Consider the following 26,466-nt stretch of genomic DNA (forward strand, 5'->3'; position numbering starts at 1 on the left):
CCGTTAATGATATCTCCCTTATTAATTCTCGTATCGAAATGATGCACATGAGAAAAAAGGTTTAGAAATTATTATCTACCAAGGTAGGTAGATTTCCATTAAGTTTGGTTGTGTATATTTTGTGGAAGTGCAAAATCACTGTTTCGGTTTCGTATAAACCCCCAGTCAGTTCAGGGATTTAGAAACAATATTTGCCCAAAACCTATCAAGGACAGGTGTATTCTAAATATGAGTCTTGGTGGAAATACATCCAGTAGTTTGTAGCACTCGCGTACATACGGCGTAATTAAGGAAGAAATAATACAGTTAAGAAAGTTGAAAGTAATAGAAAATGGATTATAACTGCGGACAGCCGGATAACGACAAATATGTAAATGCCAAGTGAATGTATTGGAAAATCAAATGCCCTTCAATAAATTATGCTAGTGTGAGTAATGGATATAATAAAGCGGTAACAGAGGAGAAATTTAGGTCAATGATTCTTAGGTAAACAAATAATAAGAAGATGACTAATGGTGTTATTACTTAATCTATTCGAGGGCGGTTATAATATCCAACGATATTCCGCCAATATCCCGCAGATAGGCCGATTGACGCCTCTCTTGCCTTCTACCCAAGGAACAACCACGAATTTAAAAGCATGATGAGGAAAATGGCAATACGTTACTTCCCTGCTGGCATGCAGTCAGAGACGTTGCCATGGTAACCTGTAGTTTCGTTGTCGGTCTGTCGGTCACTCAATGCAGAGCATGATACCAGCGGAAAATTGTAAATTTCTCCGTCATGTGAAGAGTAAGGTAAATTATGAACATAACGAAAGTTGTTTATAATGAAGAGACGTTTCACGTACGGTAAACAAAGTTTACAGAAAATCAATAGTATAAGAGAAAATGGAGGAAACCCATTCTGGTTTTCCTATAAACCACCCGTCTATTCGACGATTGTAAAATAATATGCATATAGAAACCTTCCCCGAGATGAGTATTCTCTAAATATGAAGTTTGGTTGAGATCTATCCAGCCGTTTCGAAGTGATGGTGGAAAAACCATTCAGGTTTTCCTATAAACCCCCGTCTATTGAAAGATTTTAAAATGATATGCATATCGAAACCTTCCCCGGGATGAGTATACTCTAAATATGAAGTTTGGTTGAGATTTATCCAGCCGTTTCGAAGTGATGGTGGAAAAACCATTCTGGTTTTCCTATAAACCCCCGGTCTATTCAAAGATTTTAAAATAATATACATATCGAAACCTTCCCCGAGATGAGTATACTCTAGATATGAAGTTTAGTTGAGATCTATCCAGCCGTTTCAACGTGATGGTGGAAAAACCATTCTGGTTTTCCTATAAACCCCCCGAGTATTGAAAGATTTTAAAATGATATGCATATCGAAACCATCCCCGGGATGAGTTTACTCTAAATATGAAGTTTGGTTGAGATCTATCCAGCCGTTTCGACGTGATGGTGGAACAGACAAACAAACAGACAGACAAACAGACAAACAGACAAACAGACAAACAGACAAACAAACAGACACGAAACGTAAAAACCACCGATTCGGTCTTGAGTTGACCTAAAACGGATAAATATCTGAAAAATTGGCAAAACAAAAGAAATTACAGACAGCGGACCCCCTACAATTTTATTTATATAGATTCTAAGTACCAATTTTAACATCTGTAAACTTTCAAAGTTTTGAGATATAGATACCCTCATTTTAAAAATTCACCCCCCTTTTCACCCTCCCATTAATTGGATTTTCCAGAAACAAAAAATATGTGTTTCTTAATTTTTAAAAGAGATCAAAAGTACCAAATTTCAGGTCTGCAATATCTTCAGTTTCTGAGATATAAGTACCGGTGTCCTGATTAAAGGCATTCAACCCCTCTTTCACCCTTTTTCACCCCTCCTATTGGGATTTTCTGAAAACAAAAAAATACGTGTTTCCTTATTTTTAAAGAAGATTCTAAATACCAATTTTTACATCTCTACACTTTTAAAGTTTTGAGATATAGATACACTCATTTTAAAATACTGTATTATATAATACTGTATTATAGGAAAATTTTCTTCTCTTGTTAATTTAATATTTAGTGCTTGACAATAATGTATTTTAGTGTACCATTTGCCACCGAGGTAAACACCTCATTTGCAAATAAAGAGATTTTGATTTTTGATTTTGAAAATTTCACCCCCCTTTTCACCCCCCTTAATGACGGAATATCCAAAAATCCTCTCTTAGCGAGCACCTACATCTTAATATGAATGTATCCCCAAAATTTCATTTCTTTATGTCCAGTAGTTTTGGCTCGGCGATGATGAATCAGTCAGTCAGTCAATCAGTCAGGACAAGTTATTTTATATATATAGATATAGACGTGAGTTCAATCCCCTTCAGAGAGTCGGTAGAAATAAGATTTTGACTTCTTGAAAAAACATGACCTGAACTTCACTCACCATGCACCAGAAATACATTTTGAATGTTTTACTGTAATAAGTACATTTTAAAAATGAAAAAATAAATTTCATTTGTATTATATCAGTTTTTTATATTATGTTTACAGATGTTCCACTAAATTAAAACTCATGGAGTTAAATAATAATTGATCACTTTAAAAAAAGTCTTGTTACATTGTCTCTCTTTAATTTGGGATGTCTCCCTCCGATTGTATGACAGAATTACTTGCTGAAAGAAGGCATTTGTTAATCTGCAAACATTGTTATGAGAGTAGGCCGTACCTTCTCATTCGAAATGTAGATATTTGTATAAATGTGAATTTAAAAACCCATTTTGTCTTCTTCTGTTCTTAGTTATGAGGCTTATCTCAGTCTTCTAGAAGTAATCCTTCCTGATTTTCTTCTTCTTACTTTCCAGCTCTGATGTTACCTCCTCGTGATGGTCAGTGGGGTCCTTGGAGTGAATGGGGAGAGTGTTCTGCTCCATGTGGGGGCGGCTATAGAGTGCGGCACCGTCAGTGTGACAGTCCGCCTCCGGAAAATGGTGGCCTGGATTGTCAGGGATGCCACTTGGATTATGAAGAGTGTAACTCTCACCCTTGTTCAGAAGGGAAGCGCTACTTCTGGACCCCATGGTTGGCAGTGAATAGCTCTTCTGGCGATAGAAGCTATGTGGAGCGAAGATTCCGTTTCATGTGCCGTGCTCCAGCAGACTCGTCGCTTATAAAAGTGATGCAAGCCAAAGAAGAAGAACGTTTTTGTCATTCTGGGGGCAACTGTCTTAGAACAGGTATAGTGGAGTAGAATCTATTTGTATCACAAGTTGGTTACGACATTCATACTGGTTTAGTTGGCTGAATTTTTATTAGTGTTGTTTGACTGGAAGATTTAGGAAGTAGTGGGTCAGGATATTTGTGGGGAACAAATGTGTTTTTTTGCTAGTGGCTTTACATCGCACCGACACAGGTAGGTCTTATGGCAGTGATGGGATAGGAAAGGCCTAGGAGTTGGAAGGAAGCGGCCGTGGCCTTAATTAAGGTACAGCCCCAGCATTTGCCTGGTGTGAAAATGGGAAACCACGGAAAACCATCTTCAGGGCTGCCGACAGTGGGATTCGAACTCACTATCTCCCGGATGCAAGCTCACAGCCGCGCGCCCCTAACCACGTGGCCAACTCGCCTGGTAAACAAATGTGTGTGGGAATTTAAACCTTGTTAGTCTTAATAAGAAAGTCCCTATTAAAGGCTATATTTTTTGTTTTGATGACTACTACCAAGTCAGATCTGTGTGCTGAAAGTCCTAATATTAGTGGCACTTTAATATGCTAATGCTGTGCACTGGCTATCAGCACTTGTGACCTGCCATATTTTTTAATGCTTGATTTTGTTACAATGATGTGTTATACATGTAAAGTGCGTTATACAGTAATACTTCGATGCATTGTTTTTCAAGGGGGAGGGGGAAAATGATGGTGTATGCGGGAAAACAATAAATGCATGTAACATATAAAATAGAGGGAAAGCAAAATAATAAAACATGGGTACTGTATTTGGGTGTTTTTTGTCATGTAAATACAATAATAATAATAATAATAATAATAATAATAATAATAATAATAATAATAATAATAATAATAATAATAATAATAATAGTAATAATAATAATAATATCCGAAGCTGGGTGCAGCTCTTTTGGGTTGTCGCGTGATAGGCGATCTATGCGCTTATGAAAATGTGGCTCTACCTAAGATGAATCCTAATGCGTAAGTCGTAACCTCTTGAACTGAAGGTCAACACGTACTAACCATTTAGCCATGGAGCCAGACATGCTTATACTATACATAACAGTATCAAACCTTTGCAATCATGATATACATGAGGAAAATAAAAAGCATTGCTTCTACGTCGTTTCATTTCACTTTTCCTTACATCTCGTAGTAATTGGAAAACTTTCCAGGTCAGTGTTCTCACTGCAAATTAATGATATACGTATTATGGCGATAACCAGTATTTTGGTAAAGATTCTGTAGACTCATCGCGAATGATAGGTTAGAGATCCCACATGGTGCAGTCAGACGATGTCACAGAGGTTAGAAATTCAACATGGCGTGCCTTGGATGATGTCACAGCGGGCTAAGGGATGCTGCCAACTTTGGAATTAGTTTCAAGACCAGGCTAGTGAAAAGATTATTGATCTGGCTTGGTTAGGTCTGGCTTGTAACAAGACAACTGGGCAGGGGGAAACGAAGTGGTCAACAGGCCTCTAGCAACCCACAAACATCTCAAGGTACGACGGGATTAATAACCCTGTGACTAATTAATACGTACCCAGCGCATGCCGTGGCTATTTTAAACTGCCAGATTTTCTAATTTTCAATGAAGCTGGCAGCCGTAGCCAGCCAATGGCAACAAAGGAAATGGTGGCAAATTGGAGTTTTACAGTGTCTCCATTTTAATTCTTGTAAAGAAGAATATTTCCAGGGACCAGTCAATGGGTCGAGGAGAAGCGTTGGCGCCAGGAGGCTCGTAGTGTTGTTGTGCGTGAATAACCTGCGCACAGCACTCCAACCTACGAGATCCTTGCTCAAGACTAGCAACTTGTTATCGCTCGTACATTCTCACATAACAGGTTGCTGCTGTTATATGCTAGCGTATTCAGCTGTCTCTTTGAATTCAGAAAACTTTTGCGTATATTTTTCTTACGTTCAATCGATCTATGAGGGGAAAATTGTGGCCGAGGAATTTTTTTAAAAAAATTATTGATGCGATAAAACGATAGTTCGAGGAACGATAGATACGCGGAAATTTAACATTGGTTTATATGGAACATTTTTGGGACCGAATAAATTGAATGATGGATACGGAAAAACGACAGTTCCGGGAACAATCCATCCAGGTTCTACTGTATAACTGTAAAATTTTACAAGTCGTATCCTTAAAAGGTGAGAGTGTAATGTTGATCCTCTACAGGTCATAAGTGTGAGAAGTTGATCCTCTGCAGATAACATTAGCAGAATTACTGTGGGAAGTATATTCTACATAGAAGTTAGGGATCTGTGGTCTGCCTCACATAAATCAAGGAAATAATAGTGATATCTTTATCAGTGTCGAGGAGCAATTGTCCAGAATCTTATGAGGTTTACTACCATGGATCATGTCGTGAGAATGAAAAAGATTTACGATATAAATATGCACACATATGAATACACTTCTACAACATGACTTGTCCCTTAGATACAGGAAACTTACATTTTTCTGATATTTTTCAACAAATAATTATATTTTAGACAAGTCAGAAAGTTTCCCCTGTTGTTTTACTCCAAAATGAAGACACGCAGTTTGTTCCTACCATTGTCTTTACTAGTATGTAGTTCCACTGTGAAGTAGCTTACGACTAAACTAGCCAGTATAACAGAATTTAACTGCAATGAAAGTAAAATATGTTCAAGTTATGGTACTGATTTCTGTATCCAGAGGTGTCGATGGGGGCCTTTCTCTCTCTGTTTGGCCTTTAGAATGAGTTTATATAATAACCTTCATTAAAAATTGCCCTAAACACTGTTTGTCACCCTCCTAACTATGAACATTGGAGAATGACAAGACAAGAATGTATGTTTGCTTGGGAAAAATCATCTCTCTGGTAACTCACGATGTAAGACATACACTGAAGACAATGAATAAACAAATGTATTACCTACATTACATTGTTAAAACACAATAGAGCGTGGCGGTGGTTACTCCTCGCACAAAACTAAAGCAAGACATACCAGCTAGATCTCAAGGCTTATCTAAGGCTATATAACTGTAAACTTTTACGAGTTATATCCTCTGTAGGTGAGAGTGAAATGTTGATCCCCTACAGGTCATAAGTGTGAGAAGTTGATTCTCAGTAGATAACAGTAGCAGAATTACAGAGGGAAGTATATTCTACATAGAAGTTAAGGATCTCCATACTTCTTGCCATGCCAACTTATGGCCTGTCCCTTCCCTTTCTTACTGTTAAGGGTGTCTGACCGGTGCTGCTGTAATGGGACACTTAAGAACTACTTCAAATGGTCAAGATTACAACAAGAGTAAGCTTATCAGTAAACACACAAGAAAGTCACGAACACACACGCTGTCACTGTCCCAACAGTAAGACAAGAAATACATTAAAAACATTTAAGATCTTTAGGCTTTTTCAGTTGTGAAATTACCAGCATTTCGCCCCAGTGTAGCAGTAGGCTCTTCAGTTCAATTGCTACACCTTTCAAAGACGCTGGCGGCTATTGCGTCGTTGAGACACCACTGCAAGCCTCTTATGTAGGACACAATGCAGTGACGGTGCGCTAGGGGAAGCATGTGCCTCCACTTGTATAAATGCCTGCCTTTGAAAGAAATATATTATCACAAAAGACCACAGCATAAGATGAGGGATTCAGTATTTGTTGCTGAGTCTTTTGTACTAGAGTCCCATAAGTTTCTGTATTAGGAAGTGTACATATATTATTGTAAGTTATGTCCCTTTGTTTTGAGATAATTTTGACTTCATGTTCCTCACTAGCATACTGTTTCCAGTAAAGATAGCTACTGTGGTTGTTTCTTGTCAGTATTCTCTATCATGATCTGTAAAAGCTTGCCCAAGATCATGATAATATTTAAGGCTTTTAAAAAAAAAGTAATGATGGAAGGTTGGAAGGATACTTAAGAAAGGGAAGTGTTTATTTGACCTTTCTGGTAACTTCTTTACATCTTAAACAAAAATGTAAGTACGATTCAAGAACAAGGTTACAGGATGTCTCATTATTTACATTCAGCTTCTACATAGAAGTTTAATTCATTTGACCTTGATAGAGATTATTTATCCACATTGTCCCTATACTTGCCTAACCACTGGTTCCAACAACTATCCTGGCATACAACAAAATTAGTGTCAAGTACTTGGAGCCTGGACATGAGGGCTTGAACTTCATTGTCAATTGTGGATCATCCTCCATTCTGACGCTTCCTTAATGATCCTCAGACAGAGGAATAACTTGGTACCAGTTTAGTATCTAGGGAAGAAAGACCAATATCTCAAGTGAGAATGTTATAGCACTTAACATGTGCTCTTGGCTGAGGTTAACTGTGCAATATCTGGCTTCATGGCTAACTGGTTAGCATTTTGGCCTTGCATCTTTGGACCTTAGGGGTCTTGGGTTTGATTCCCAGCCATGTAGGGGATTTTAAGCTTCATTGGTGTCATGCATTAACATGTTGTCTATACACAGCAACACAGTGATGTGCCCCATGCATTCAGAAATCAAATTGCTCTATGCACCTAATGTTTGATGATGACCCCTCCATCCCTCCATCTCACAACTGATGATGAATTGGAATCAGTATATTTGATATACAGGAAAGCTGTAGTTTGCCTGTTCAGGCCCAGTGGGAAATTATAATAAAACCCAAGACCATTACACACAGGTCAGATCTGGCTGACATGGAACCACCTTTCTTTTTTACATATACTTGTTTTTTAGTTCTTGTAATTTTATACTTTGTACCCTGTTTCAGGAGCCCACAGTGATTCAGATGATGTGTGGTCTGAATGGTCAAACTGGTCACCATGCTCGGCAGAATGCGGTGGTGGGCAGCAAAACAGAACTCGTGTATGTGAGGCAAAGCCTGCAAATTGCGAAGGACTCTCACGAATGTCACGGCAGTGTAATCTCCATAAATGTAAAGGTTTGTACACTGAGTTAATACTAATATAATATTAGCAATATTTTGTGCTCATTTGGACTTTAAAATCATTTATGTACTCTTCTTACTCGGAAGGATTTTTTATCTTACTTGATTGTAACAACTTGAGATCAAATTTTTAAAAGAAATTGAAGTTACTTTGTAAATGCCACTACACAAGAACCTCGTTTATCCTGATTAAGTGGGACCGGAACTGATCTGGATTACCGAAAATCTGGGTAATCTGGAAAACTAAAAAAACAAATACAGTACATGTTATACAACATATAAGTTGTACAGTAATACCTTTTTTCAATTGCACAAAAAAATATAAGAACACTTTTCTTACATTTTTGACTGTGTTTTACGCACTAAAATAATGTGTAAGCTTTTTCTGTTTTATATTTGTATAGCGTTTGCATGCAGCATGATCAAGAAGACGTTTTACTAACATCAGTTCTGCTGATGTGGTTTCAATCTGGGATTCTAAATAGGCCATCAGTTTGTCCAGCTGCACTGTTGCATCTCCATGAGTCATTGTTTCTTCTGATGGAGCGCCGGTTTCATTTTCAAATTCACCATCACTCTCGTCATTACCTGCCGAGGAACAAGAGGCAATAATTTATTCATCTGTCATTATACCATAACCTGAATTACAGTTATTTTACAACCAGTCATTTACGTCATTCACATCTATGTCCGAGCATCCGGGAATGCGTGCAAATGTGCCAAGGAAATCAGAAGTGTCTACAATATCCCTTTCTCAATTCCAGACAAATGCTGGGATGGTACCTTTGATAGTCCATGGCTGACTTACTTACAATTGCTGTCCTCAAGTGTCCTTGGCGGAAAAAACATTCAAGAAGAATCGACTCCGTAAAAGAAATATTGTACAAGTAAAAATAAATGTTTATTATTTTTGATCCGGATAAACAGGAGATCTGGATTAATGAGGGCCAGATAAACAAGGTTCTTGTGTACACTTTTCTTATGTGTCCCTGTCATACTGTACTCATTGAATTTGACCTCAGATGATGATGATGATGATGATGATGATGATGATGATGATGATTACAGCCAAATCTACATTACTCAAATTTTCAATATCCTGAAGTAACTTCAATTTCCCTGCCTGTCTGTTCCATTCTTCATGTGTATTTACTTCTCTATTACTCAAAATTTGGTTACACAAATTTACTGGTTTCTTGAAGCAAACTTTTCCTCCCTAGAAGCAAAAAATATTCTGTTACTTGAATTTTGTACAACATTAACTGTGCAATACAGCATTTATGGTTTTTGTGTTCTTGTTCCCAAATGTACTACCATACATCTTCCAGACCGACCTCAGCATGCTTACATAGTGGCTTATCTGTCCACGCATGGTGTGTTGAACATAGGCAGTCGAGACAGGAAGTGAAAGTATGATAAGGCTCAATGTGCCATCTCCTTGCATTACGTCAGTACGAGGAAAACGTGCAGTGTGATCGGTCATTCACTGTCTGCTTACTCTCTTGTAAGTGTAAAGCATGGAAGAATGTGAAGAGAAATGCCTAAGCATCAATGAGAAAGTTTGAATGATAAGTGAAGTGGAAAAAGGCCAGAAAACGAAGAAGGATATGGCAGCTGAGTATGGAATTCCTCCCACGATTCAGTGGGTGAACCATGCGAGAGGTAAAAACATCTCAATCATTGGTAGCTTAGTTCGTGAACAAGCAGAATAATTTGCTAAAGAGTTTGGTTATGAATCTTTTCAGCCAGCCGTGGGTGGATCGAAAAATTTGAAATTTGGGATAAAATAGTGCAAATGGTAATATCAGATGAAAGTGGACAGTGAACATTACAAAGAATATGTTTTTTTTGCTAGTTTGTTTTACCAGCCATGTTACAAGAATACAATCCTATGACATGTTTATGCTAATGGGACTGCTTTCCTCTGCCAATGCTTGCCTGCAAAGACACTGATGTTCAAAGGTGAAAAGTGTTTCAGGGGAAAGGATAGTAAAGATAGGGTTACGGTGATGCTGGGAGCTAATATGACGGGAACCAAAAAACTAAAACTTCCAGTGATCAGAAAATCAGCGAAGCCTCGCTGTTTCTCAGATGTGAAGTCATTACCGGTCACATATGAAAGCAACCAGATATTGTGGACGACAAGCTCCATTTACGAATCTTGGCTGTATAGTATTGACAAGAAGTTTCAGTGTGAAGGGTGGAAAATCCTCCTTTTCATAGACAACTGCCCTGCTCATTCCAAGGTGCTCACTCAAAAGTTAAAGGCTGTGTGCATGGTCATTTTACCACCATACTTAACATCCAAACTACAGCCCATGGACCAAGGAGTGATTAAAATCGTGAAGCATGACTATAGGAAGAGGGCTGTTCAGTGAATTCTGAGAGGAATTGAATCTGAGGAGTCATTAACGGACATCAATCTAATGCACTCAATAATAGTGCTGAGTAAATTGTGGGTCAATGTGAAGCAGGAAACAATTGTAAACTTCTTCCACAAAGTTTTCAAAAGGTGACTCGGGAGCTGCAGAGCACGAAGAGGAGGAAGTCACTGCTGTTCCTGAAGAGTGTATGGATGGGTGGAGAATCAGCTGCTTGTTACTTGTGAAGCTGATTTTGAGGGTTGCATAAATGTGGGCTCTGATGTTATAATGGTGGAGCATCCTACGGATACCATTAATGCTGAAGAAGAAGAAGAAGAAGAAGATGATGATGATGATGATGATGATTTCCAACAACAGTTGCAAGGGTTGGATCTGCCCCCTTCTGTAACATCAGCGGACCAGGCATTGGTTTTCACAGCAATAACTGTTGTTGAAAACTATATGGAAGGAAAGAACCATAACAGTAAAAACCAGAAGAAACTAACAGATATTTCCCCAAGATGTTAATGGAAGTACATTTCTTGTTTCGCTACTGTATGTATTCTGTCCTCTAAAAGTGACTATAGTTAAGCGTTATAATTAAAGTGATGCTGTAAACGACGAGTTTGTTTTTATATTGTTAAAATGCTGTTATATATTGTTAAACTCTGCAGGATCAGCCTGTAGATACATATGATTCAATAAAGTGCTCATGCTCAGAAATGGGATTTCTCTATATCTTGAAATTTTGATAATTCAAAATAAAATTGAACTCCCGAGGTGATTCAAGATATCGAGGTTCCACTGTATTATTACAGCACCAGAACATTATCCTCAGATTTTCTTAAGTGATGTAGTAAATAGAATTTCTTGCTTTTGCACTCTCTTAAATGGTGGCGAACTTTACTGAAATTCAACCTTGCAGTTTTAAGCACAGTATACGAGCTTCTTAGTTGCTGTGCTTCCAGCTGTCCTTCATACTGTATTTAGATCTTCACATGGTAGAAAATATCTACAAAATAAAATTCAGGAAACTCAATCGTCAAAAAGTAATTTACCTTATTTAGGTTGTTGGAAAGTGGGGATAGGTAAGGGAGAAGAGTGCTACTTTGGAGTTCATTTCTGCGATGATAGATATCAGCTAGGTTCAGAAAGCTTGACAGGGTGCAGAGAAGATGGGACTTGGGTACAGTATTCAACTTGTATTGCGAGAACTACAGAGATGAAGGTGGATGGTGTTAGTGAAGGAGATTAGAAGAGAGAGATCTATAGTAATTTACCTGGTAATTTTTGGCGATTGAGTGTCCTGAATTTTATTTAGCTATCTCAATTGGAAGCCATATTTTTGGTCAATATCTACAGAAATTTAACAACTTTCATTGAGTTTTTGGGTTCATTTATTGACTATTTCATTCGGACAGCATAAAATTCCTTCTTGTGCTACTTTTAATTTCTTTTCATTACATTGAAGAACTTTCTGTTCCAGCTGAGTGGAGTTGCTGGACTGAATGGTCTGGCTGTTCTGTAACCTGTGGTCAGGGCATCAGGCAGCGGACAAGGAAGTGTGTCATTGCCAATAATCGGGCGCAGATTGGGTCTGGTTGTGATGGATCACCTGTTAGTGAGGAGCCCTGTGAGATGACAAGTTGTGAATGTAAGTATTAGGAGACTGTAGTCACACCTAACACACATCATTTAGAGAAAAAGGAGAATTAACAGAGCAGATGTGCAATGATAGATTTCAGCAAGGCTCAGAAAGCTTGACAGTGTGCAGAGAAGATGGAACTTGGGTACGGTATTCAACTTGTATTGCGAGAACTACAGAGATGATGGTGGATGGTGTTAGTGAAGGAGATTATCTATAGTAATTGGTGAATGAGGGGTGAGGTTTGTTGGAAAGTGGGGACAGGTAAGGGAGAAGAGTGCTGCTTTTGGGTTCATTTCTGCAGCACTGCCAACCACAGAGAGTGAAACAAGTGAGGAAAAGTAGTAAATTGCTGGGCAAAGTAGCTCAGGTGGTGGGTTTGATCCTGGCTCAGTCCTGTGGTATTTGAAGGTGCTCAAATATCAGCTGGTTCATTTATGGGCACGTAAAAGGACTCCCGCGGGGCAAAATTCTGACACCTCTGCATCTCCAAAAACCAGTAAAATGTAGTTAGAGGGATGTAAAACAAGTAACACTGTTAATGAAGTAGTAAATCAAGCTCAGTCTGAACATTATTTTATATGTTTACTTTATACATGTAAATGAAGAGAAAAAGAGGTGGAGGCAAATATAAAGAGGAGTGGTATGGTAGATATTTGTGCTCATTTTGCTGGTACTCTGCAGTCCTGAGAAAGGCTTGCAGTAACTTGCCAAAAATGTATGCGGGAAATCATAATCATTTTCTCTAATATTTTGTTTCTCATCTTAAATATTAAGTCCCTAAAAATATTTGGTTGGTGCATAAGTCTGTAGCATTTTTTCATAAGTTTTTTAAACATGTAAGATACGCATGAGAGAGAAGTTAACCATGAAGTGAGTGGCTGCATGGTTTTGGTCATGTAGCTGTCAGCTTTCATTCTGGAAATAGTGGGTTTGAACCCCACTGTTGGCAGAACTGAAGATGGTTTCCTGTGGTTTCCCATTTTCACACCAGGCGTATGCTGGGGCTCTATCTTAATCAAGGCCACAGACACTTCCTTCCTCCTCCTAGCCTTTTCCTATCCTGTCATCTCCATATGACCTGTCTGCCAGTGCGACGTAAAGCAAATTGTAAAAATATGTTCTCCTTCTCTGTCTGCAACAATCTGCTAATGCTGGAGTAGTTTTTCGATTCCTTGCCTGTAGAAATTTTGTGGATTTGAGTTAGAAAAGTCTTCAAGCTATGTTTGTAGTGCATTTTCATCCAGAAAGGATGTTCCTTGAATGTCGTTCAATAGAGAGCAGGAAAGGTGAATATGTGAGGGAACAAGGTCAGGTAAATAAGGTGGGTATGTAACGACTTCGCAACTCAGCTCCTGGACAGTGTTTATTGTCAGGTTAGCAGAGTATGTGCGGGCATTGTCGTGTAGTAGTATAAGTTCACACAGTCTTGTTGGTCGTCGTTCTTGGATTGCATCTGCCGGGCTGAGTGATTCAGACAGTTGAGGTGCTGGCCAACTAGGCAGGTTCGATCCTGGCTCAGTCCGGTGGTATTTGAAGGTGCTCAGATACATCAACCCCATGTCGTTAGATTTACTGGCACGTTAATGAACTCCAGCGGGACAAAATTCTGGCACCTCGGCGACTCCAAAAACTGTAAAAGCTAGTTAGTGGAATGTAAAATAAATAACATTATTGGTATTATTATCATTATTGGATTGCGTCTGTAAGATATCTCAGTTGGTGGCAATAAAATATCAGCAGTGATTATTATGCCTTGGGGAAGAAATTTGTAGTACAGCACACCTTCTTTGCCCCATCAGATGCATAACATTATCTTTTGTGGATACACATTGGTCTTTGTATGGGGTATTGCTTTCTTGTTAGGGCTCAGCCATTCCTTTGTTTTTATTAGGTTAGTAAAAGACACCTTTTCTCATCACCAGGAATGATATTGGATAGGAATGGTCGATGTTGTGCACGAGCCAGTCGATGATGAGAAAGCAAAGATGCACATATGGCCAGCTCATTTTTGTGGTTTTGGCATAGGGCATGCAGTACCTATACATCTGATTTCTGAACCTTGCCCAGTGAATACAAATGTCGCATTTAATGGTCACAGCCATCACATTTGGCAATTCTCCTGTACATGGATGTGGATCATTGTGGATTAAGGTGTTTAAATGGTCTTAATCACACCCTGAAGGTCTTCCGAAATGCAAAATGTCGCTCCCGTCAAAACAACTCTCCTTAAAACGAGAAAAATATTTTCTTGCTATGCTCTCTCTGATGGTATTGTCGCCATGCATGGTGCCGCCTCTGTTGCCTTTACTGCTTTATTGAACTCAAAGGTAAGTATATAATCAGAAATGTACCCCATTCTCCATTTGACACTCCCAATTTCCAGCGTCCACAGCAACACTCATTGTCTGCAAAAATGAAAAACTCAATACGTAACCTGAAGCACAACACTTGCACTTCAAAACAAAAGTGACAGTCGATAATTATACCCATAGAAACTCGAGCACCAACAAGTTAAACAGAAACGCTATGGTCTTACGCACCAGCCTAATGCTGACAATTTGAAATATTAGATATACATAAGGCAAATTAATTTTGAGGACACTTATGCTGCATTGTGTCATATTGAATCCTTTGTTCATGGAAATGATGTGATTGTACCAATATAACAATCCCATACTTCACTCTTCTGTAAACATTTCTGAATTTAACAAGCATGCTGCTTGTACGCTCACTATCATTTGTATCTAGTGGCCAGAAATATTCATTTCAGGAAGGAAATCTGTACAGCTCTCAGAACTGTCCAGTACCAGTTTACACTCTCTCTCATTTGCCAGAGAGCAAAGCCATATAGAAGCAAACCTATGCACACTACTGGAGAGCGAAGATAAATATGTCAACTCATTGAGGGTCAAATTCTCCTGTTTGTTTGTAATAATTGTGTAACAGGACACAATAGACCATTTTAGAAGACAGTTTTGTAATATCGCCACCAATAAAAATGTTGCTTGTGAGCACTTTTCACACACACAAAATCATTATACCACAATGTACTTTCTGTTTTTGGATGGGGTTTAATTTTGCTTTCTTCTTCCTATAATATGTTTTGGAGATGTCACTTCCCAGCCATCTATGCAACAAGACTTCTGTGTGTATTACTTTTCCTTGACAGAGGTCTTTTCTGTATCATGCTCTGTTTTCCAGTTGCTGGTCTAGAGTGAAACTCAGTGCTATAGTGGAGTAAATGTTTTGACATTGTACCATCAAGCAGAGGGGAAGAAAAGTCCAGTTTATGGGTACATGTTCTACTTGAAAGTTGTAGATCACCTATCCAGATAAGTTATCATTGAAGCACACACAGGTATCTTTCAAAGAATATCCTTATCCCTTTGTTACTTACCATAAAAATATCTTAGTAATTTCTGTTAGATTTTATTCTTAACAGAGTGCGAACCCTAGGTAGTTCACTAGTTTTCTCTGAATGAATAGCACCTGACATTGGACTACCTCCTTGACTGAAACTGGTTTTCTTGTACTGTATCTTTCTATCCCATAATTTTTGTACCTTTTATGTCCTTACCTTGATTAATCATTCTTCCACTGCGTTTTTGACTAAGTTGGCGGCATTCTATCATTGTGTGACAATCTCCATTATAGAGGAGATGTTGTTTAAATCAATATGAAGAAAGAAACCTAGTTTTACTTGAATGTTGATTTCAAGATCATAACCATGAGACCTCCAGTTGGAATCTGAACCTCAGGGATGTAACTCTTCAATTTTTAAAAATCCTATGTACATTGACAGGGATATGAACCTTGGCTGCCTCGGCAAGAAGTAAGTAACTAGTCCACTTGGTTATCATGTCCGTAAGTCAGTGTCATATTTTGGAATTTCTGTCAATTCCTTGCCTTTATGAGTCACTTTTCTGTTGCACTTTTCCCTGTCAAACTGTCATCTGACACAGATTATCACTAGCAAAGTACATGCTGTTTTGGTACAATGTTCCATGCTTCCAGCTGCACAAACAGAACATTTTCTCCACCTCATTCAGTTTTTACTTTAATTTTAGGTACAAAATAATTGAAGCTGTAGTACCTCGCACTCCCTGTTCTTTCTCTTTGTTTATTTTAAATTGGCCTCCTATGTTCCATTCCCTTTGTTAGAATTATTGACAACTTCAATTTTTATTTCAGCTCTGAGGGGCTGGGAATCATGGTCAGTCTGGTCATTATGTGACCATAATAATGAGCAGCACCGTCGTAGAAAGTGCCAGACTACCAGCCCAGGACCACAGCTTTGTCAAGGTCATGATCAAGAAACCAGAATGTGTGTTCAAACAGAAAATGGTATGTTTTTACCTGAATTTCTTTCCATAAAATATCAAACCTACTCATATGCTATTATTTTCCCTGTACTACAGTAACAGATTATCATATAACATTCATACAATAAGATAAAAGGGAATACTACAAAAAAGAAGCTGTATCAACAAACAATTCAATGTCAAGTTTGATGTATCATGAAATCCTTGAGTACAGTATTGATTGTCAGTGGTATTGCTCAGCCTGCAGATTATTTCAGCATATGAAGTAACTTAGGTTATGAGAGAAAGGCATCATAATAATATTCTTTCATTTACACAAATGCTTTACTTACAGAGATGCATCACCATGTCGGTTTCCTTTTAATATGTTTAATGAACAACAAATTTTTGTTTGTTCTTGTGCCGAACTAATACAGGATCCAAGTTTTCTTCTTATTGTATAAGTGTTATTTCTCATGTAGTGCAATAGATAAAACCCCAGTTAACCAAGCTAAAGGGGGCCATGAACATCTATTACTAATTTTATCTAATTATAGTATATAATATTGAAATATTTATAAGGCCAAATGAATTCAAAACTCTCTTTGTAAGCTATAGTTAGTTCTTTATTGAAGTTAAAATAACATTTTTAGGACTGCAGTACATCACTATAGACTTAGTATGAATTACTCATTCAAAAATCTCGGTATTTTTTTCTTGCTTGTGTCCTTCCCAATTTTTTTAGAGCAGCAACTACCCACTTCTTTTCATTAGTAGGATGTCAGCCAGCATTGACTCACTGCATTGTTCAACAAATCTTAGGGCAACCTAAAATAACAACAATACATGTACGCACTATAGCTTCTGTGTTGCTTCAAGAGAAAAATTATTAATGTACAGTGTACAGCAGGCTATAGCTGGTAGCACAGTCACTTTTAATTTTCACTTTAAAAAAAATGCAAGGCATTAAATACTGTTGTAGTGCTCTAAAACCATCATCAGCTGTCACTCTGTTGTTCACGTCATCTACTTCGGGCTCTTCAATCAAGTCATCATTTGACTGCAACACTGTTTCTACAATTTCATGGTTTCAAAGTTTTCAAAACTTTGTGAATTGTCTCCTTCAAGCCCAAACCCATCATAAAGTTTTCTCCAGCAGCTTTGAAGACTTTCTGCTTTCACATTATTCCACGCCTGTGCACACCAGTAAATTACATGTTTCATATTTACTGACTTCAGCACTTCATTCATGCTTTTGTTTTACGAGTCACTACCTTGCAGGATGGTTCTCAACAATAGTCCATGGTAGTGCCACTTTTCTGTTACTCTCTATCCAGTTGCTGAATAAGACTGGTTACATTCGGGGGGAAAGAAACACACAACATATCACCACTTGTTAACTTGCAAGGATGCGTAGGTGAATTGTCAGTAAATAAGATCACTTTTTAAACAGGTATTTTCAAGCTAAAACCTTTTCAGCTTTTTTTTTTTTTAAATAAATAACTGTTGGGTTCTTCAGTCTGTTGAAACTGAATTACGAATAAACAAGTTTAGAAACTACCTGACAAAGAAACCATATCATAACAGATAACAAGATACAACTTTATTAAAACTAGAATGATGTGTTTTGTTCTTGTAAGAACATCATCAGATTCAATCAGATCACACTCGAAAATGTGCTAGCATGGAGAGAAGTCGGGACTTCATTAAGATAAGTTCCAAATGTGATTTGAAGAGAATTTAAACATAAATGGTTATACATTTCTAAATATTTTCGATTGTGATTTAATAGAATCTGATGATGTTCCTTCAGGAACATAACATGCCATTCTATTTTAAATTCATTTGTTTCTTTTTCAGGTATAACTCTGTTATTATATGTTTTCTTTTTCAGGTGGTTTCTAAATTTATTTCTTCATAAATTAGCTTTGACAGCCTGAAGAACCTAACACTTATAAATTAACTGAATCAAAACTGAAAAGAAATGGCTTCAAATATCACAAATTTTCAACTTTTGGTACAAACTGATCACTGAACCATTTGGCAAAGAGTTGAGATGACATCCTAGCACTTTTTTGGGCTCTATAAAAATTGTTAGGGCATCTTCAAGGCACGAGGTTTCTTTGACTTCCAGATACACATTGGGAGCAGTCTATGTGTGCGAGAAGCATTTGATATCAAAAGAATAGTCATCCAGTCTTTTTTTTTTTTCATTTTTTTTTTTTTTTCATTTTGTGTCCTGGGGCTGATATTTCTTTTAAGGAAGCTAAGGATTTTTTAGGCAACACCTTGAAATTAACACCTGTTCATTGCATTGTAAATTTGGTCCCTAGTGTAGCCTAGGGTTTAATCTTCAAATTCTGTTTTGAAAACATCAACTTTTCTGGGTCTGCAGATAACGCATCTGTTTTTAAACTAGTCTTAACTACTCAAAGCTTGCACAAAAACCTTTTCCTTCATCGCTTAACAACTCGGGTAACATTTTAGCTTCTTCTTGCAAAATCGGGCTTGTCAGAGGCATGCCTTCTCATTGTTGGGTGAACCAAAGATAAAGATCTTCACTTTCTTTTCCAAAGTCAGATGTTTTCAGTGTTTTTCATTGTGGAATTTCCACAACTTGCTCTAGAAATTTAGATTTAGATTTCCCCATTGTGAAACTGTAGAAATGCCAACTCCGTAATTAGCTGCAACAGTTTTCAATAAAATCCCTTTTTTCACCTCACTTGTTGTTGTTGTTTTTGTTGGGGTCATCAGTCCATAGACTGATTTAATGCAGCTCTCCATGACACCCTATCCTATCTTATCATTTTCATCTCTACATAACTAACTACATCCTACTTCTTAATCTGTTTGTCTTATTCATACCTTGGTCTGTCCCGACAGGTTTTACTGTGTTTACTTCCCCTAAAAAACTAACTGAATAAGTCCTGGGTGTCTTAAGATGTGTCCTATATTCGTATCTCTTTTTCTTATCAAATTTTGCCAATTTGTTCTCCTTTCACCAGTTCGATTCAGTATCTCTGCATTCTTGGTTCTTTCTACCCATCTCACCTTCGTCATTCTTCTGTAACACCACATTTCAAAAGCTGCTGTTTTCTTTTTTTCCCCTTCAAAAATCTTTCTAATTCCTATATCAGTGTTCGAAGTGAGTAGATTTCTTTTCTTATCCTTTTCCATGCCGACCTATAATAGGATATGGAGATAAAATTTGGTATGTGAGCTTGATATACTCCAAGGAATATAAACATGTGACTTGCATTTCAAAAAACAAAGTTTCATGGTATACTGTGGACAAAGAAAGGAAAAAACATAATTTGAAATTAATTAGCACATTTTACTCTAAATCCAAAGTGACTAAGATATTTAATCTTAACTCTTATCTGGGATCATATATACCAATTTATATTGTTAATGTAGGTCTATTTCCAATTTATAAACTAATTTCCAAAAACATTGAACATTTGGAGAGAAAGACACCAACAGTGTAACCTGTAAATGATTGAATATTTTATGAATTTTGGGAGAGTTATAGTAATAATTTGAGAGAACTGTGTTTAGTAACAATATTTGTTGCTACAGGACAGTTCAGAAGATCAGAACAATATACAAAATCAACTAATAGTGTCAGGAATGAAAGTGTAAAGAACAGATTGAAATATTCAATGGGTGGATCATCTGGTTAAGGTAGGCCTACAAGTTTTGGCCCTGGGATTTCATAAAAATGGTGGGGATGGACTACAGTACTTTCAGGGAATATGCATTCAGTCCATGAATCATCTAATTCACTGTCACTGTCATTTTCTGTAGCACTGTCACTGTCATTTTCGTTAGCACTGTCACTATCACTCTTTGACATTGCAGGAGCTTGTTGTACGCCCATTAGCCAATGGCACGGCTCTATCATTCTCTGGTGCGCTATCTGAAGACCCAGAAACATCATAATCATCACTTTCACTAAAATTAGAATCTCTTACATCTTCAAAGCAACACAAAAGTTCCTCAATTTCTTCCCCGAAATAGGCCTATGTGACGACATGCCTTGTTGTGATAAATGTACTATTTACAGCTTTGCTACGACCTAAATAAATTGCTAAGTAACTATAACTACAGTAGAAATAATAATAAACTTAATATATTATGACAAATAACTCAAATGCGTAAATTAGAACATAAAATTACTGAAAACAAATCGGAACACGCGGACATAAACAAACAAGCAGGCTGCCATATTGGATCATAGACGTCAAGCGCTCACAGATCATACACTCACAATTGACAAGTAAACTAGCAAAAATGAAGGTATGTCAGTGCCATTTAATGACATAAGAAGGAATAACAAACACACTGCCTTCTTTCTACTTGATTTGTGGTGCAATCTAGCACCTTACTGCATAACTACACAACTTATAAGAGGGTGCCGAGCGAATCGGCATCGTGGCATTTTTCGTACAGAAAGTAATGCCGATGCATTGGCATCTTGGCACTGTAAGAGTTAAAAAAAGCCTTCCTTGCTTGTGCTAGTCTGCATTTGATGTCCTTACTTCTGCCATCAGTAGTAATCCTACTGCACAAGTAACAAGTAACCAATACTTATTTGATAGCAGCGAATTTGTCAGTGAAAGTAATCATAGCACGTTTCTGCTTAGTCACCATAGCACAAAAATACACACACAACACAGAAAGAAACAACCACTTGAATGTACTGTTGTTTCACAGATCCGCACTTGTGTGTTTGCAGCTAGAGACTGATATGAGTGGCATAATCATGGGAGAGGGTGGAAGAGTTGGCATGTAGCTACATTTAGATTGGGGGAGTCAGTGGCTGGGAAATCAACTCAAGGTTGGGTGTTCACCTCTCCGCTAGTCATAGTCCAGTGCACTCTCGCCCTTGCAATTATTTCCGTGCAGTACAGTACGTGTATTTTGGATTTGTAATGTTGGAGATATTTCGGATAACCCGGGTTTCGGTTAACTGGGGTTTTACTGTATTTTATAGAAAGATAAATTTTGTGCATAATGTTGTTCCTGTATGTTTCTTTACACTCATATATATGTATCAATTTTATTAATATTATTTCTTCTTCCACAGAACTGAATGCTCTTGGTGTACAAAGTAGCCTTGATGCCGATGGTAGTGGCTCTGTTTCTGTTGCTGTTGTTCTGGGATCTTGTGTTGCTGCTTTTCTCATAGGTATCTTTGTGAGTGGTGTGCTGTGTTATTTCTATCTACGAAGACGACAGCCTAGGATTCGTGGAAGTCCACATTATATTACTTCTAAACAGAATCCATATGTGACTGTACCTCTCAAAGAAGCCAGTGTCCACACAAAACGAGCACCATCATTCTCGTCTGCAAGCAGTAGTAATGGATCTACTGGGAGTCCACACAAGAACACTAACAACAGTGGTAGTGGCATATCGTTAGGTACTCCCAAACTTTTTGCAAAACCAATGGTAGAATATGAAACTGCTACCATAAAAAGAAACAGTCACAGTTTAGCTAATGGACACATACGTGCTGATTTAGATCAAGACAAATTCTTTTAATTAAAGACATACAGGGTATGCTTCGAATCAAGTTTTTGTGTCAAGGTCTTTTCATTGGAAAAGAAAATGTACACTTCTGGAGGTGAGGTGATAGAGACTTCTAAGGGACCAAATTTCCGTTCGTGTATAAATGTGAATACGTTGTGTGTGGTGTTTAGTGTGTGATACCGGACAAAGTGACAAATTAATGTGTGAGAAAATCTTCTATGGTGCTAATATTGAAGTGATTTCTGCAACATCGATCCCCTGAAATCAATGGATATCTCAGCAATATTTATTTTTGTATTTTCTGGTGTGGAATTTTCCTGAACATGACGGAAGGAAGAAATTCTTCAGTATTGCCTTGAGTAAGCACTGCGTTCCTATGGAAAGTGCCTATTTGTCTGTAAATGTTTTACACCATTGTTGGTTTAATTAATGAAATTACCTGCATATATTACATGGAAAATATTTTATTTTCATGAAAAATGAACCAAGACTTTTGTTAAGGTCAAAGCATTTTGTGGCAGTAGGATAAAATTCCAGTGAACTAATGTACAAAAAGAATCAGTTTGTTTAGATGTCTCAATCTATGCATTTATGCAGTTTTGCTCAAAAAGTATTTTATTGGAACAAAACTCTAATAAGGCTGTGCTGCTTTTAAAGTGTCATATTTTCTGGTAGGTTACAGTGGCTAATAACTTTTTTACAGATTTTTAATTATTTTAATATTTGCTTGTGATGGAGAAATATGGACACTGTGCATCAACAGGCCATGCAATTCAGGTGTTATAATGGAGTATAATATAACACAATATAATTATATATGTGATTAGAAATCATAAAAAGGAAATGGACATTCATTTATACAGAAGGAGCATTATATATGAATTTTTACTTGGAATTTAATCAAGTTTTGAACCAAAAGTTTAACTCTAATTCACATGCAGTGGTACCACAATTAGAATATGATGATGTATTTCACAAGTTCTAGGCCTATATGCAAGCATGTATGTTTGTGAAACTGCACTTACAAAACATATCCTTAAGTATTTCTCTTTATTTAAGTAATGTGAGTTCTTCCAGTGACTTTATTATATGTGTGTTGCTTGAAGTAGATATATCGCACTGGAGGTGATTTTTCTGGGCATCCGTTTGGTATAGACACTTAGAACATATTAACATTATTCCCTGCATTGTATGGCCTGTAACAGAAACACAGTAGATAAAATACGTTGTTATTTACATTTCTATGAAAACTGCTTCAGATGTGAATACTGCTGTTGTTGGTAAAGGTGAACTTCAGTGAAAACATCAGAACAGAAATGAATATTTTTTAAGTTCCCCTTTTATCAATCTAATTGTGTTGAAACATTATATTGGATTCAGATATGAGCTACTAACAGCATGGTAACAATGAGATTTGCTTACCTGAATGAAACATAGAAATTTGGCTTTTCATTAGACATTTTCTCTAAAAAATATATCTTCATACCCTGTTTGAGGGCACATCACATTTTTATAGTTTAAATTTGTCAGGCTGACTGACTCAAAAAAATTACTAACAAAAAATATTTTTCTTTAGATCAAAAATGTCATGGATTCATAGTTTGCATATTTAGTTGTGGAACCTTTGGTGTTCTGTATCTCCCCTAGTGAGAAACTGTCATGTACTGAGTATGGTAGAGAGGGACACGGGGTGTTTCACCTTCCTAACTAGCAGTTCACAGATATATTCATCCTCTTTAATTTTTAGGCTACTTTGAGCCAGCTTCTATACCAGTTTAAGAGTGTTCTGGAACTGGGCTAACAAGCTTTTCTCTCACCTTGAGGCCCCAGGTTCAATTCCTGACCAGTTCAGGGATTTTTACCTGGATCTGAAGGCTGGTTTGAAGTTCACTCAGCCTGCTTGAGAACATTTGAGGAGATACCTGACAGTGAGATAGCGCCCCAGTCTAGAAAGCCAAGAATAACAGCTGAGAGGATCCCCCATGCAGACCACACATCTCATCGTAATCAGCAGGCCTTCAGACTGATTAATGGTTGCTTGGTAGGTCAAGGCCCCTCAGGGCTGCAGCACCATGGAGTTTGTTTAAGAGTGATCTAGGCTGCCTTACATGTGGGATTGATAATGATACAGTGTTACATAAAGCAGTTTTCCTGAATGTAAGTAACAAGACATGATATGTTTACTAAGCCATCCAAAGCAACACTGGAAAGCTAATTGTATGTCAATGAAGATCCTATTGTTGAAGCATCAAATTTTATAGAGATTTTTTTGTTTGCTTGCTTCCATTTTCAACAACTTATTGTTTCAGATATAGAATTTGTTCCCCATGTTCTTGTAATACTGAATAGATGTTCAGAATTACATATGTGGTGGTAATTTGTAGTAATGGTGGAATTCTTACTAGAAACTGCACCCACTGTAAATGGACATTGGCTATGTGCATTTTGAATGATTGGCATTGTTTTTCTTAACCTTAGGACTTCTCTCTCTGTTGATTTCACTGCCAATGAGATTTTCTGATATATACAAACATACTTTCCCATTGAATAGTTAATCCAGTAGGGTAGTTTTTTTACATCATTTTGAAACTGATTGTTAAAAACAAATACACTGGCAGTGTAATACAGTGTAACCTGTAGAATATTTCAACCTTCAACAGTCCTAGGGTTAATAATTGATGTTGTTATATTAATAATATTCTGTTTTTTATGGAATTTGGATGGGTCAATATGCTAGATGTCATAGATTTTTGGGTTTATGCCATGTGAAATGGGACTGGTTGCCTAGTTCTACCAGGTTTATTTCCCTTTAAAACAATAATCACCATCGTCAATAACCAGGAACTAACCCTGATGGAAACATTATGCTTCTTTGCAATATTGCATCGTTCTGTGAACTTGGTGGATAGCGAGTCTTCTGATGATGCATGCGGATACCTCATGATCAATAGTGCAACAGAGCAATTCATTGAAATATTTTGACATTATTGTGACTGTCATATATCTTTTAATGATGCAATGTCTAGGTTTTCATGTAATGACAAGATTTTTATCCATTCATCCCATTTCATATGGCGCTAACTCAAAAGACTGTCACGTCTAATATTCTGTTTGTTGCAATCTAGTGACAGACCTACTTAATTCTGCTGAAATTCAGTTCTGTTATACATGTAACAATACAGTTTTGAATTGAAATGTGACTATTATCAAAGCACCACAGTATTGTTGACTGGGAAGTTTTCCATTCTGCTGGTCACTTATTCTAACACTTATTGGAATTCCTACTTCACCAGCAGAGCTCTGCAATGCCATAAAGTTTAGTGAATACTGGGGACTAAATAATGGAATTTCTTTCAGCCATGTGAAAATATATCGTTGAAACTTAAGTGATTCTTAGTGCAGAGTATATTAAAGCTGCAAATTTGACTGTTGGATTTAAAAATACTGCTTTAAACAAACCAATAACTTGTAATTGTTGACATCTAAAAATAGCTTGAAAATGTAATGGGTAGCTTTATACCATAAAGACTGCTTTTGCCAAAATATTGACTTGATAAGCTATACTGTTACATCTCATTTATTTTGAGTAGTTACTCATGACCACTTCAGAGACTATGTTGTTTTTCTTATCAAATTACTGTACACCACATAAAAAAAGTATTTTCTTGCAGTGTGGTAGAATGGTTATGATTTTAAGTAGTGGGCATTTCATTGATGTCTAAACTCAGATCCCAAAGTTCATAAAGGTAGATATGAATCTATTCCAAAGCTCTAGATATATTGCAAACTAATAAGCTTTATAAATAACTGTTCAATATGCTATTAACCAAAAACTGAAAAGAAAAAAGAGATAATAACATGTTGTTCCAAAGTCTTGTAGCAATTAAGCTTGTTGGTGGGTGTCTGGAGAAAATGATCTTCACTATAGTGAAACCTGGTGTCATGTTGAGTAATGTATGATTTATAGCATCCAAATATGGATAGTTAGATTTTTGAGCAGAAATCATGATCTGTTTAAATTTTCATGATATGAGGAATTTAGAGCTGGAAAACATTATTTTAAGTGACAAGATTTGAGTCTTTTGAATTTATGCTGTGTAAATGATAAATGATCTTTGACACTTCACAACAAGCTTGTTAATGTTTAACTGAAATCATTACTGTGTTTATTATTTCTAAATGATGGTTGAAGTAAAAAAAAAGAAAGTAATTTCTATTCCTCTTCTGATGATTGCTGTTTGAAATTGACAAGAAAAATTAGAATTAGAATGGTTTATTGTCTAACGAGCGAGTTGGCCATGCGGTTAGGTGTGTGCAGCTGTGAGCTTGCATTCGGTAGATAGTGGGTTCGAACCCCACTGTCGGCAGCTTTGAAAATGGTTTTCCATGGTTTCCCATTTTCACACCAGGCAAATACTGGGGCTGTAACTTAATTAAGGCCATGGCTA

At 37.1% G+C, this 26,466-nt stretch overlaps 1 protein-coding gene across 1 annotated transcript in view; it reads left to right on the forward strand.

Annotated features, from left to right (window-relative positions):
• The window catches only part of Sema5c (Semaphorin 5c), a 545,428-nt gene extending 522,688 nt beyond the window's left edge, over window positions 1–22,740 (forward strand). Inside the window, exons 11-15 of the mRNA XM_067140839.2 lie at window positions 2,879–3,250; window positions 7,998–8,165; window positions 12,021–12,188; window positions 16,374–16,526; window positions 21,573–22,740. Coding sequence (XP_066996940.2) covers window positions 2,879–3,250; window positions 7,998–8,165; window positions 12,021–12,188; window positions 16,374–16,526; window positions 21,573–22,030 — 1,319 coding nt within the window. The 3' untranslated portion in view covers window positions 22,031–22,740. The remainder of the gene's footprint in view (window positions 1–2,878; window positions 3,251–7,997; window positions 8,166–12,020; window positions 12,189–16,373; window positions 16,527–21,572) is intronic.
• Window positions 22,741–26,466: the final 3,726 nt, after the last annotated feature.

Source organism: Anabrus simplex, chromosome 2 (genome assembly GCF_040414725.1).
Source record: "Anabrus simplex isolate iqAnaSimp1 chromosome 2, ASM4041472v1, whole genome shotgun sequence".
NCBI classification, from domain to species: Eukaryota; Metazoa; Arthropoda; class Insecta; order Orthoptera; family Tettigoniidae; genus Anabrus; species Anabrus simplex.